Below are 14,819 nucleotides of genomic sequence, written 5' to 3'. Positions count from 1 at the left end.
AGGCTCGTGCCGTATAAATCCGTCAAATTAGTGCGCGTTTCCACTAAACGTTAAGTTCTGGACTACTTCTTGTACTCCATAAACATTAAATTGTTTCCACTTACCAATAAGTTGTAAAAGGTGTGTGTGTGTATGAAATTTTGTTTGAGTAATAAAAGTTATTAATAGTTTGATGAGTAAGTTGGTGTCCGGATGTTAATGAAATTTGTCCGGAAAAAAGTAACACTTTGAATGGTCCTAGTTGGTTTCGTAAACAACTATTACAAAGATTTTCTCTTGTATGTTTCGACCCTCCAAATACTAGGATTTTTAACGGGGCCCACTGGGCTTTAGGCTTACTTGGACTTAAATTATTTATGATTGGAAAAATGACGGCTCAGGACATATTTTGATAATTAATACTCGCCAAGATATATTGAATTAAATTAATAAGGGATTTTCATGGGCCGGTCCATTTTTCAGCACATATTGAAAAAATTTCAAAATACCCCAAATTTGATCTTAATATTTAATAGACTTTCAAATTTTGTTAGACTTGAACTCGGCATCTATACTATTTAGATGTTATTCAATTACGCTCGTGCCGTCTAAATCTGTCAAATTAGTGTGCGTTTCAGCTAAACATTAAGTTCTAGAATATTTTTTGTAGTCTATAAATGTCAAATTGTTTTTACTGACCAATAAATTGTAAAAACATTTCTTGCTAAAAATGGAGCATGGCGATTCCCACCTTGAATGAGTTACCCACTCAAGTACAAAGTCCTATATATCGTCATAGTGACCATTTCATCTCTATTATCTATCTTGTTTTCTTATGCAATTCCGCGTATCGGGTCGGAGATCGATAAATGTAGTGTGTGATTTGAGTTGTTCGTCTTGGCAATCAATAATTTAAATTTCATCTCGACTCCTCAAGATCTACGGACTTCTCGGATTGCAGACTACACTCCTGTGGTGTAGGGGCACACGACAGGGGAGTTAAGAGTGCTGGGTTGACTCCTTTCCACTTCATACCTTAGATCCCCTTTGGGACAATTCTTTTGGGGGGATACGGTCGACAAGAGGAGATTGCATCTGATAAAATGGGAGAGTATAACGAAGAAAAAGGCAGCAGGGGGTTTAGAGGTGAAAAGGTTATTGCAACAAAATTTAGCTTTGCTTGCTAAATGGTGGTGGAGGTTTAGTATGGATAAGGAATCCTTGTGGGTAAAGGTGGTGAGGTCGAAATACAAATTGGATCAGAGAAGTTGGCTACCAGAATACCCAATGAGAGGCTCTGTTTCAACTGTCTGGAATGATATCTGCGCGGTGGGTGATTCTAGTTCAGGTATTGGTGGAATTGTGAAAGAGGGTTTTAAAATAAAAGTCTATTCGGGCAGCAACACTTACTTTTGGAATCACAGTTGGTTAGGACCTTTTACTCTAAAAGAGGAGTACCCTAGATTGTTCCTGTTATCCACAAGGTGATTAGCAATATTTGGGGAGGGCTGGAGAATGGAAATTGGGGGCTGAATTTTAAAAGAAGGCTTCGAGATAGGGAGAATCAGCAACTGGTGGCTTTGATACAAAGAGTGCAATCCTATGCAATGGATCCATCCAAGCCTTACTCCTTACTCTAGAAGTGGACGAAGGACAAGAGATTTACAGTAAGGTCATTGTACGAACAGTGGGAGTCGCTATCTATGGATCAGAACTTACTCTTGGGTTCGGTTTGGAAAAATTTATGCCCTCCGAAGGTGGAAATATTGGCTTGGATGGTTATTCAGGAAATGGTGGCAACGAGGTCGGTTCTAGTCAGTAAGAATATTGTGCTGAATGATCAGTCATGCCCGTTGTGCTCACTGCATCAGGAAACGCCTAATCACTTATTCCTCCATTGTAAGTTTTCCTGGTCCGTTTGGTCTCAAATTCTGGATTGGTGGCATTTTTTTTGGGTTTGCCCTTCCTCGATAGCTGGTATGGCGAGTTGGTGGTTTGATACCAGTTTCCGCAACCTAGAAAAACACATTTGGGAAGCTTGCTTCTATGCGACAATCTGGTCAATTTGGATTATGCGGAACAAGCTTGTTTTTCAGAATGTGACGATCAGCTTAGAGGAGGTAGTGGATTTAATCAAGTACAGAGTGGCAATGTGGATGAAAGTTTTTTGTGAGATTAAGGTGTATTCGATCGAGGAGTTCAAAGGATTCTTAGATGGTATTCGTTTGTTGAAACTGTAATCCTTAAGGTGCTCTCTTCCAATTTCCTGCTGGATGAGATTGTTTTCGTTTTTTTCTTTTCGCTGAGTTGAGTTAGTTTGCTCCCCAGCTTTTCCTCTCGATATAACCTTTCGAGTTTAATAAAATTTCCTTTTGCCGAGCAAAAAAAAAAAATTAAATCCCAGCACCATTTTAGATTACTAATAAATAACGAAAAATACGAAAGATATTAGATTAGGTAGAAAAAAAATAAAGAAAAGTTGGCAAAGTTCATTTTAGATCCCACCAACAAATGAAATTCAAACAAAAAATAAAATAGATATCCATTATATATAAAAATCCATTCGTGCAAATTTATTTTTTTTAAAAAAAGTCTTCCGTTGCGAGCGCCACTATAATTTTGCTACGACTACAACCCAAAACTGTGTCATCTAACCGCTACCTTATGTAACGCCGCAGTGGCGATGCCACAGCCAAGGTTGCGGGGTTTGGCGACCCATGGAGGTTTTTTTTTATTACTACCATATTCAAATTTTATAAAAATTAATAGATTGACCCATGGATATTTACGACGACACCGCATAGGATAATTTTCCTTTCATAGTCGATACAAAATCAGAGGTGACACAATACAAAATGAAAAGCGAAACATGTTCACCACCTCTGTTATCTTTGAGCTTTCGATTCGACCGATCACTGATAAATAATTTTATAAGCTTTTCCCTTTGAAATTTGCATATACTCAAGCTTGATATGGGTTGTTTGATTTTTTGGCAAAGTATGTATAGGATATGGGTTGTTTGATTTTTCGGGAAAATAATTATATAGACTTTGACGCTATTGACATAGATACGATCATGCAACGATTTCAAAATATGAAATCGCGGCGAATGTAATTGTGGAAGCTCGAGCAGCTTCTTCTTTTTTTTGTCAAGAACTTGTAAGAAAGATTATTAGTATATGCATTTTGATATCTTTTTGTGTACAAGTTGAAACGCTTGTCGAGCTTTAAATGTGATTTTTGTTGGAAGTAAGTTATTAATTATCATTATTATGTTATATTTTTTCGGTCTTACAATTGGCAAGAGTATTGACGTTTATGAATGACCCCATGCTCCGAAATTCCTGAAATTGCCACTGAGTAACGGTAATGGCTACCGATTTTTACAACCTTGATCCCTCAAGATTGCTTCCCAAATAGAGAAAAATAAGAAAGAAGACTACCTTTCCGGAATCTCGTCTCATTTATATGCATCTTAAAAAACAGTCCTTTAGAAAGCTAAAAAGCCTAATCTTCCACCATTATTGTTCCACCACTATGATGAGAAATATTCCAAAAGCCACCTTAATTGAAGATGGCTAGCTCGATCCTTCCAAACTCAAACAACTGAAATCTAGATTTCATCCCATCAATAGTAGAAGGAAGGTCTCATAGTACTTAAATGTTCAGGCTACTTATAGACAAATCTAGAAGTTCAAGTTATTAAAACAACACTTTTAAAGATAATCCAAATCCACATTTGAATTATTCACATTTTATCTAAGTACTTGAAAGATTGAAAGAAAAGAATCAAGATCATTTGACATTGCTTGGATCGAGTACACCATTTTATACATGAAAATGATGGGTGATTCAGATTTTGAGGTATACTCTGTTTATTTTTCAGAGTTGCAATTTGCTCAGAACCAGTGACCAATGCCGGCCAAGCTCAGAAAAAGCACTCAATCTTAGATCCTGTTCCGCCAACATTTTTTGCACTTTTAGAAAAAGCGCACGTGCACGTTTTTTTCTTATTCAAATTTTTTCAAGTTTATTAATTTTACAGCAAATTTTTATGAATTATTTATTCGTCTCGAAAAAGTAAAAAATTTTATTTTTATCGAAATAATTTGAGAAATACTAACTACGTTTAAGCAAAAAAAAAAAGTCCAACTTTTTTGACTGATTTTGTCAATAAGCAAAAAGAAACAGTCTGAAGTAAAAAGTTACAGCACTATAATGATAAAAAAAAAATTCAAAAGACATTAATTGAAGATGTCTCCTTTCAAACTACTGAAATCTGGGTTTTATCTCATCATCTTACCTTCCATTATCTTCCAACACTACTAAAAACCAATTAATGTTCAAGCTGTTTGTCAACCAATCTAAAATTTCAAGATATTCAAAGATAATCCGAATCCAAATCACAATATATAAAATTTTATCTAGACACTTGAAAGACTGAAGGAAGGAAACAAGTCAATTGACTTTGCTTGGATCAAGTACAGCTCCTGTGAAAATAACCAACTTTGATATCCATTCCATAATCATGAACATGAAAGGATGATCGGCAACGAAACTTGTGATTTCTGGCCGTTCCATGGATAATGATACTTTAGGATACAAAGTAATTGCTGAAGCCACTGTGCCTTTCTCGTCTACCTCAATAAAAGCCTTTTGAATCATACTTCATCTAATAAATGGGAGTCCCTTGGGAATTTCCACCATCTCAGAGAAGTCTTCCAGATTTTCCATGACAGGGAATGACATCCCCATCTCCTTCATGGTCAATGAAACGTCAAAATCATAAGGGAATTTAAATCTTGGGATCCAAAATTCATCAAGCTCTCTTTCGCTAAGGCAAGAGTACTCATGCGAATACCCAGAATCGCAAATGAGCTTTTCTATAAGATTTTGCAATCCATCTTGCTCGTCTGGGAGGAAGAAGTACATGGAGAATTGCTTCTGGTTGCTTTGGTATGGGATTTCAAGGACTTTGAAACCATCAAAAGATCTACAGGGACGATAACTCTTATGGCTTGTCATAAAAGGAATTGAAACAGTGTCTCCATTGAGAAGATAGAAAGCTCTATTTTCGGTGAGGTCAGCATCAAATTTTGAATCATGTTTCCAATTTCCTTTGAAGTATAGACTATTTGCAAGGATGAGCCCCACGTCTCAAGATAGGGAGCCCCGTTGGAGAATATCTTTTATAAGCCCTCTCGATGCAGCTTCAGCCCATAAGTTTATTTCATCTACCACTTCATCACCCTACATGGAAAATACAACCCTTCTAGAGTCAATACCAATATGTACACTAAAAATCATAGACAGTCAATTCTGAGCATTATTTGAGGTAACTTAATGAGATACCAATAGATGTAATAACAATAATAAACAATGGAACAAAACATGAACAACGCCGGTTCTATCAAGTCCGAATTTCTTTGTTTCTACACTTGAAGAAGAAAAAAAGGAACTCTCAAAGTAATTAAGAACTCTTATTTGCCCAAGCCTCCCTAATTGCCAAGGCAGTAGAATCCAGTTTATTAAAAGAATATATAGATTCGACGGAATGGTTTTTAATTATAGAACAAAATTTTACTATGTCCAATAGAATGAAATAAATACTACAAGGAAAAGTATATTTGTTAACGAAAAAAAAAATGGTGACGAAATTTAATTTTTACTATAGGTGACGAAACAACAAGATTTTCGTCACCAAAAGTTACTATATTGTCATCACCTATAGGTTGTCGCCGAAAGTCTGTTTTGATGACGAAAATCTTGTTGTTTCGTCAGCAAAGAAAAAGACTTCACTTTTGAAGCTCCCGATGGGCCTCTAAAGTACTCTAGCACCAAACCGCGCGCCTTCGTTTTGTTACATATAATTTCCAAGCCAATACTACACATTAACAGAAACAGACCACAAACATGGGCTTGTGACAATTTAAAGGAAAATACGGAAGCGACTTTGCAAATAGGTTTTTCAAATAAAACAAAAAGAGAATAAATTCTTTACACCGCTGGTGTAAACATTTGTTTCTTCTAAATCAATTGCATTACGCCATGTCGCCATGTTTAATTAATTGGGACCACTGTTTTGACACGTATCGCAATAGAATCGATTTGAAGAAAATAAATGTTTACACTGACGGTGTGCAAAATTTATTCTCAGATGAAAACTATTGATGATATTTTACGAATGCTGTACTGAAAATAAAAGTAATTACCCGGGTCACAAAATCAACTGTCTTGACCTCACAGCCGTAGATACCCTTGAGTACATCCTCTGTATAAGAAGGCTTTGGAGCAAAACGTTGGTCAAACCAAGCTCCATTGACCAAACACAAAACCGGTTCATCCTCACCCTTTGGAAGTGCCATCATCTCGACAAATCCATTGACCAAACACAAAACCTGTTCATCTTCATCCTCGCAATCAGCACCTGTTGCAAGTGCCATCATCTCCAAAGATAGCGATTTGATTTCGTCAATGTTTTCTGAACCAAGCAAGCCTAGCATCTTCTCTAAAGTACGACCTCTTGATCCAGCAGCCACCATGTTAAGAACAACATCAATCGACAATGGCGCGACAGCACAAGGTTCCTGTAATTGCCCTGTTCAATCTCCTTGAGGAGTAGTTGTTTTACCATCCGCGTGCAGAGCTCCATTCTTGATCTACTTTTCTCTGGCAACATGTCTTCTGGAGAGGCCATGTAGGACGTATCGATTTTCACGAACCAGATTTGGAAATTATTAACTGCGAAGAAATTATTACATAAATTCAAACAGAAAACCCGAAAGTATACCCGTAATCAAACATATGTAACGAAGCAAATAATACTGCTGACAATGCAACCAGATAGCCATTTGTATTCAAGAACTTGATGGTTTCTTGTCGTGGAATTTTAATGTATTTGCAAGCGTATGAGTTGTACCGATAGTATAATTATGCAAGAGTTAGGTCAACCCACATGGGCTTTTGATTTTGTATGTAAAAACTAACCCACCCAACCTATTAAACCCTAACCTAGTCAGCAAAAGTTGTGATCGACATTATGAACTGTAAGTATTAAAGAAACAATTACGAAATAAATAACTAAGAAATTGACAAATAAGGTAGAGAAGTAGGTACATATTACAGGTTGATAAGATAAATTAATAAGATTTTGAAATCCACACCCATAATCATTTATCAATTAATCTTATGCAATGTTTCCTTTGATCTACGCAATAATTTAGAAGTCAATCTTAATCACCGTGAATAATGTATTGTTAAGCCCTATTAATTCGGGACAAAAAAATATGCTCTTCCTTTGCTTCGAAGTTTAAGACCGAATCATCAACTGTGTATCTGTAAAAACAAATTAGAGTAGTTTCCGAGTACATAAATATTAACATTGACAAATAAAGCAATTTGATTAATAAGATAATACCAAATCACGCACGGAGAAAAAAAAACCTCCATCCCCATTGAATCCATATTCGAGTTTCAACCAAATTAATTAATGAACTAAGAACAGTAAACTATGTACATAAGTAGGAAAAATCGAATGCATAAAGATTAATCAATCATATTCACGGGGTTTTGATGCAGTAGCCAAAGAGGAGGAGTTCCATTTTAAGCATGCCAAGGCCCATTTCTACTAACCGGTATTTTCGTAATATTACTGATCGTGGAATTAGGCGACGGGCTTGCTTGGGTTCGATTGGAAACGGGCCGACGGTCAGAACACAGTGCCAATGGCCCTGTGCCGTGTGTTTTTTAGCCTTTTGAGGCCGTTTAGGCCTCCGTTTGGGCCTTCGAACCATTTCGGGCCATTCTTTACGCTTTAATAACTTTCCGTAAGAAAGTCCAATTCAGCCCATTCTTTTTTCTGATGTTTTGTTTTCCCGTCTAGTTTGTGGGTCCGAATTAATTTCGGTATTGTTTCTTTATGTTTTCTAGGGTTCTTTATATTCCGTTTTATGCCTTAGGGCTAAACAGTTGATTAATGATAAAGAAAAGAGTCAGAGAGAGTTTCTCTAAAATATTGAGTTTGTGATTGTCCGTATTGCTTCGATCATCAGTTTTCTTATATGCTTCTCTGCATCAGTTGGTATCAGAGCCCAGGTTCCGATCTTGACTATGGCCGCAAGACGTGCTGGAGGTCGAAGGGGAGGAGGCCATACGGCTTTTGTGGAAGAAGTTTATGAGCGTGATGACGTCGCGCGAGAAGCACGAACAGAGGAGAGATTCCATCGGCTTGAGCAGCGGGTGGAAGATGCGTTCGGAGCCCTGTCCGAACAAATCGCTGCCATGACGATGGGTAATCCCCCTCGCCATCGTCCTGTGAACCACCATCTTCAGGAGGAGGACGGGTTCTCGGGTGGTGAGTCTTATGCTAACCCCTTTGCTGAAAGTGGCCGGCCCGGTTGCTATCGCCCAAGGGATCAGGAGGTTGTGGCAGAACGCCATGATTCTCGCCGGTGGGAGGCTGGATTGAAGGTTGAACTTCCTGAGTTCCATGGGGGAGTGACGCCCGAAGAGTTCTTGGATTGGATGGCTGCTGTTGAGGAAACCATGGATTTTAAGGAGGTTCCGGACAATAGGCGAGTTCTGTTAATTGCCACAAGGTTCCGGGGTAGGGCTGCGGCTTGGTGGCAGCAGTTAAAGTCGACCCGATCGAGGCAGGGTAAAGAGAAGCTTACTTCGTGGGAAAAGGTGAAGAAAAAAATGCGGGTTGCTTTCCTTCCACACAACTACGGCCGATTGATGTACCAACGCTTCCAGAATCTCCGACAAAATACTCGTTCCGTGGATGATTATACCATGGAATTCGATTAGTTGGTAGCACGAAACGACATAGCCGAGACCGATGAACAGGTGATTTCGAGGTATGTTGGGGGTTTGCGACAATCTTTTCAATACTCTTTGAACATGCTCGATTTGTATTCTGTGTCGGATGCCCATCAACGGGCGTTACAGTTGGAAAAGCAGACGAGTCATAAACCACCGACTACTTGGAGTGGTGCGGGAAGGACCACAACTCCTACCCCCGCCAAACCAGCGGCTCTCCTGCCACCGGCTGCCCCACCCTTCGGTCAAGCAACGGGTGGTCCGAGATTCAAGTGTTTTAAATGTGGTGAGCCAGGCCACCGTGCTGTCGAATGTCAAAAGAGTGATCGCAAAGGCAAGGCCTTGTTCCTGGAATATGATGAAGCTAAGGATAATCTAGTTGGTTCGTATGAGCATGACCCAGTATTCGATACAGAACTTCCAGAAGAGAACGTAGAAGAAGTTGTGGGGGATGTTGGACCAATGCTGGTGGTTCGGCGAGCCTGTTATGCCCCTCGTGAAGCAGATGGTGACTCGTGGCTGCGAAGCAATGTATTCCAGTCTACCTGCACCATTGGAGAAAAGGTGTGCCGATTTGTGATTGATTCAGGGAGTTGTGAAAATGTGGTCTCAGAGGAGGCAGTCCAGAAGCTTGGGTTGAAGACGGAGCCTCATCCTAATCCTTATAAGCTGGCATGGTTAAAAAGAGGTAACGAAGTCAAAGTTTTTAAAAGATGTTTATTATCGTTTTCTGTTGGCGCTACATATAAGGATCAGGTTTGGTGTGATGTGGTGGCAATGGACGTTTGCCATCTCCTGTTGGGGAGGCCATGGCAGTTTGACCGCAGGGTTATGCATGACGGGGGCGCTAATACATATTCACTCATTTCTGGGGGTACGAAGGTGGTGTTGCTGCCTTCAAAGGAGATTGTATCCAAACCACCAGTTGGGGAGGGTACCAATCTGCTGACAAGGATGCAGTTTGAGGAGGAGATTTTGGAAACAGAAGTGTTCTTTGTACTTGTGAGTAAAGTAAGCTCGCAGGTAGTGCATGATCAGAATGTTCCAACTATTATCCAGCCCCTATTGTCAGAATTTCAGGATGTGTTTCCAATAGACTTACCGGATGGGCTTCCGCCCCTACGAGATATCCAACATCAGATTGACTTAGTGCCAAGTTCAAGCCTGCCAAACCGGCCCCATTATCGGATGAGCCCGAAGGAGCATGAAGAGCTGCGGAGGCAGGTAGAAGAGCTGCTGTCGAAAGGGTTTATTAGAGAGAGCCTTAGTCCCTGTGCAGTACCGGCATTATTGATTCCCAATAAGGATGGCACGTGGCGAATGTGTGTTGATAGCAGGGCAATCAACAAAATAACAATAAAGTATCGTTTTCCAATTCCGCGCCTGGATGATTTGTTGGATCAATTGGTGGGGGCACAGGTTTTTACAAAGCTGGACTTGAAAAGTGGCTATCACCAGCTTCGTATTCGGCCTGGTGACGAATGGAAAACAGCCTTCAAAACGCGGGAAGGTCTGTACGAATGGCTGGTCATGCCGTTTGGATTATCAAATGCACCAAGCACCTTTATGCGAATGATGAATCAGGCGTTGCGTCCTTTTATCGGTAAGTCTGTTGTGGTATATTTCGATGATATCTTGATTTATAGTGCCTCGCCTGAGTTACATTTATAGCACTTACGGGATGTTCTCACTGTCCTCCGAAGAGAGAAGTTATTTGGGGCGATCAAAAAGTGTGTGTTCTTGACTGATTCAGTTTTATTCTTGGGTTATGTCGTGTCCAAGGATGGAATTTCAGTTGATGAATCGAAAATTGAGGCTATTCAAAGCTGGCCTCAACCAAAGACCCTCTTTGACGTCTGTAGTTTTCATGGGTTGGCAGCTTTCTATCGGTGCTTTATTCGTCACTTCAGCACTATTATGGTGCCAATTACGGATTGTATGAAGGGTGCCTGTTTTATGTGGACAGATGCGGCAACCGAGGCCTTTCAGTTGGTGAAGCAGAAATTAACATCTGCACCAGTCTTAATTCTGCCGGATTTCTCTCAGCCCTTCGAGTTACATTGTGATGCGTCCAAGGTAGGAATTGGGGCTGTTCTCAGCCAACAGTCGAAACCGGTGGCATTTTTTAGCCAGAAGTTGAATGGGGCAAAGATGAAGTACAGTACTTATGATATGGAATTCTATGCCTTGGTACAGGCACTTAAACACTGGTACCACTATCTTATTCACAGCGACTTTGTCTTGTATTCTGACCACGAAGCATTGAAGCATCTTCAAACACAAGATAAGTTGTCTGACCGGCATGCAAAGTGGGCAGGTTACATTCAGCAGTTCTCTTTTGTTATTAAACACAAGTCGGGAGTGCTCAACCGTGTGGCCGACGCCCTCAGTCGCCGCTCCATTTTCCTCACAATGATGCGTGCGCAGGTAATGGGTTTTGATGCATTCCGTGAATTATTGGCTGAAGATTCTTATTTTTCTGAGGTGTTAGCAGTTGTTGCGAGTGGGGTCGAGTTAGACTTTCATGTGCAGGATGGATACTTTTTCAAAGGAAACCGGTTATGCATTCCGGATTTTAGCCTTCGATTAAAATTCATTAAGGAATTGCACAATGAGGGCCATGTCGGACGGGATAAGACTTTTGCTTTGGTGTCAGCGGCTTATTTTTGGCCAACATTGCGGCGGGATGTTTATCGGTTTGTGGAGGGTTGCCATATTTGTCAGGTGTCTAAAGGAACAGCAACCAAAGCTGAATTATACATGCCATTATCTGTTCCGTCACAGCCATGAACTGATGTGAGTATGGGTTTTGTGCTGGGCTTACCTCGTACTCAACGGGGTAACGATTCTATTTATGTGGTAGTAGACCGTTTTTCCAAATGTCCCACTTTATTCCCTGCAAAAAGACCACGGATGCGGTAAAGGTTGCTGAGCTTTATTTTTCAGGAGTGTATCGTTTGCATGGGCTACCGAATTCTATTGTTTCTGACCGGGATACCCGATTCTTGAGCCACTTCTGGCGCTGCCTGTGGAGGTTGGTCAACACTAAGCTTGACTTCAGCGCGGCTTATCACCCTCAGACCGATGGGCAGACTGAGGTAGTGAATCGATCTCTGGGCAACCTTCTTCGTAGTTTGGTGGGTGAGTACCTCCGGAGTTGGGACCAAAAGTTGAGCCAAGCCGAGTTTGCATTTAACCACTCCGTTAACCGTAGCACCGGTTTTTCCCCTTTCCAGGTGGTTTATGGGTTCAACCCCCGTTCACTCATTGATTTAGCTCCAGTTCCGGACTTAACGCGGATTCATGGTAAAGCTGAAGATTTTATTCAACAGTTGCAGAGCATTCATAATGAGACTGCGCAGCACTTGCATGACTCAACTGCCAAGTATAAGCTCGCTGCCGACAAAAAGCGGCGATTTGTGGAATTTGAGGTTGGCGATTTCGTGTATGCTGTCCTCACAAAAGACCGCTATTCTGCGTCTGATTATAACAAGCTTGCTGCTCGCAAAATCGGTCCTGTTGAAATCACTGAGAAGATCAACCCCAATGCCTATCATTTGAAGCTTCCGAGTCATGTACGTACTGCTGACGTATTTAACGTGAAGCACCTGCTACCATTCAAGGGTGACAGTTCGTCTGATGACGAGACAAATTAGAGGGTGAATTTCTTTTTAGAAGGGGGGATGATGCAGTAGCCAAAGAGGAGGAGTTCCATTTTAAGCATGCCAAGGCCCATTTCTACTAACCGGTATTTTCGTAATATTACTGATTGTGGAATTAGGCGACGGGCTTGCTTGGGTTCGATTGGAAACAGGCCGACGGTCAGAACACAGTGCTTATGGCCCTGTGCCGTGTGTTTTTTAGCCTTTTGAGGCCGTTTAGGCATCCGTTTGGGCCTTCGAACCATTTCGGGCCATTCTTTACGCTTTAATAACTTTCCGTAGGAAAGTCCAATTCAGCCCATTCTTTTTTCTGATGTTTTGTTTTCCCGTCTAGTTTGTGGGTCCGAATTAATTTCGGTATTGTTTCTTTATGTTTTCTAGGGTTCTTTATATTCCGTTTTATGCCTTAGGGCTAAACAGTTGATTAATGATAAAGAAAAGAGTCAGAGAGAGTTTCTCTAAAATATTGAGTTTGTGATTGTCCTTATCGCTTCGATCATCAGTTTTCTTATACGCTTCCCTGCATCAGGTTCCATCCTCAAACCCCTATAGCTCAAAAATTAGCCACTCGTGGAGTCAAATATACGTGTTGATGAAATAAATAAACTCCATTGAAAAGGCTGGGACAAGTCTTACAAGGAATACAAGATTCTCAGTTCTCACTCGTTTTCGTTCGGAGCAGCCGTGTTCTCTGTCGTGCGTGGACGTGGTAGAGAATCCCCAGGAACCAGAACCCTAGTCCTTCTTATAGGCACCGAACCGAACCGAACCGAACCAATCCATATGAGGAAAGAAGAATTCTTTCCTAAGTCCAACTCTAATCAAAATTACTGATATATCCAAGTCATTCAGGGTTGAACAAAAAAATACCTTCTGGGCCCACCAGACGTGTGTCTATATTGTACGGAGTATTTGTTTCCTTGCATAAACTTTAGCAAACACAATGTCATAAAGGGCCTAGCGGTCAACGTTTAGGATTTAGGGATTTCCGGATTTATGGGTTTTCTCTCTCCTATGGTGTTAGATTTGAATTACTATCAACTCTTTTGGGCTGGTCCGTACAAAGCATTTGCTCCAGTTTCAATTAGTGGAGCTCTTACTAGTGAACGGTGCGTTTATGATCTCCCATAATTAGTCAAGGTGCGTGTAAGTTATCCTAAAATCCGACTATTTGGATTCTAGGGAAAAGTAGGGGTAGGAGGGTGAGCATGGATCGAATTGGTCCGATTTTATAGCAAATCAATTACCAAACCACTACTTACGAATTATGAATCTGGTAATAGTTAGCAAATAACAGTCAAATCGTGAATCCAGTCCACACCAATCCAGACCGAATGGTTTAGTTCGATTTTCTGGCAATGTGGTTTGGTTCCGATTTTAATAAAAATAGAAACCTTGTTAAATGGTTTGATCTATAGATTTACATAAACGGTTTTGGTTCTAATCCATCCTGAACTGTATAACACATGTACATATATACATAACTTGTTTAGATACACGGAATAAAATTAATTTCCTAATGTAATGCTCCATTCTACAACCCTATTATTTTACATCCAAGATTAATTCAATGAACTTCTATATATGATGATAGCATATTCCCATATTTTCACTACTTTAAATATATACGGCTTGAGCTTAGTCAATCGATTTCCATTTTTTTGCTCGGTAACTATTTTCCTATTCTAATACTATATTCTATGGCCCTATTCTTTTACTAATAATTTGCATTTTACTCTTATTTAGTTGGTTGATGTTAGTGAGTTTTGATGATAGTTTGTATAACTTATGTAACTCGTTTAAATATAAGATAATTTGTATAACTTGTTTTAATATAAGATTTAATTTAACTTACATACGTAATTTTAAGTACTTTAAATAGTTTATGGAGATGATATTTCAATTTCAGGCGAACCATGGTTCAAAATCGAAACTGAATCCCCTTTTAAAGGTTCGGATTGGTTTGATTCTATGAAATTTATAGGTTGGTTTGTTAAATTTCAAGTAGACCTAACCATTGAGGTGTTGTTCAATTTGATCACCATTACCGTCTAAATCCATCAAATTACTTACAGACATTTCTGATCAAGAGGAACACGTCATCGCGGAGGAAGTTTTTAGTGACCCAAGATTAGTAACCTGCTAGTTACTAATGAAGACGATAAGAAGACGTACGAAGACGAGGCCGAGTAGCACATTTTCGACGAAAAACAAACTCTATTTTCTTGTCCAAACCCTCCATTTTAATTTATTTATATCATCTCGGGCACTTAGAGCATCCGCAATAGAATAACCAAAAGTCAATATTATCTACAATTTTTAGTGATAAAGACATCGCTCTCACCCAATAACGAATTA

At 39.9% G+C, this 14,819-nt stretch overlaps 2 protein-coding genes across 3 annotated transcripts; one reads left to right on the top strand and one right to left on the bottom strand.

Moving 5' to 3' along the window:
- Positions 1–1,682: 1,682 nt before the first annotated feature.
- LOC131299508 (uncharacterized) lies at positions 1,683–2,219 on the top strand. The gene has a single exon (XM_058325096.1). The coding sequence runs from the start codon at positions 1,683–1,685 to the stop codon at positions 2,217–2,219; it is 537 nt and encodes a 178-aa protein (XP_058181079.1).
- Positions 2,220–4,268: 2,049 nt separating this feature from the next.
- LOC131301988 (serpin-ZX-like) lies at positions 4,269–13,207 on the bottom strand. Of its 2 annotated transcripts, none has more exons than XM_058328533.1 (3): positions 13,125–13,207; positions 6,192–6,720; positions 4,269–5,229 (listed from the first exon to the last, which is right to left on the bottom strand). In XM_058328533.1, exons 2-3 carry the CDS (start codon positions 6,519–6,521, stop codon positions 5,137–5,139), a joined length of 423 nt encoding a protein of 140 aa, XP_058184516.1. In that variant the 5' UTR covers positions 6,522–6,720; positions 13,125–13,207; the 3' UTR covers positions 4,269–5,136. The 2 variants fall into 2 exon arrangements, with proteins under 2 accessions (XP_058184516.1, XP_058184515.1); XM_058328532.1 differs by having other exon boundaries at positions 13,098–13,167.
- Positions 13,208–14,819: the final 1,612 nt, after the last annotated feature.

This window comes from Rhododendron vialii, chromosome 9a (assembly GCF_030253575.1).
Source record: "Rhododendron vialii isolate Sample 1 chromosome 9a, ASM3025357v1".
NCBI lineage: Eukaryota > Viridiplantae > Streptophyta > Magnoliopsida > Ericales > Ericaceae > Rhododendron > Rhododendron vialii.
Note: the sequence above shows the minus strand (reverse complement) of the source record. Positions and strands in the feature narration are given on the sequence as shown.

What these genes read in the sequence shown, in the direction of transcription:
- LOC131301988 (XM_058328533.1), bottom strand. Translation starts at nt 6,521, where the DNA reads ATGGTGGCTGCTGGATCAAGAGGTCGTACTTTAGAGAAGATGCTAGGC. An exon ending in CAGTTGATTTTGTGACCCGG is followed by an intron (nt 5,230 to 6,191) that starts GTAATTACTTTT and finishes TTTTCCATGTAG; the next exon opens with GGTGATGAAGTGGTAGATGA.
- LOC131299508 (XM_058325096.1), top strand. Translation starts at nt 1,683, where the DNA reads ATGGATCAGAACTTACTCTTGGGTTCGGTTTGGAAAAATTTATGCCCT.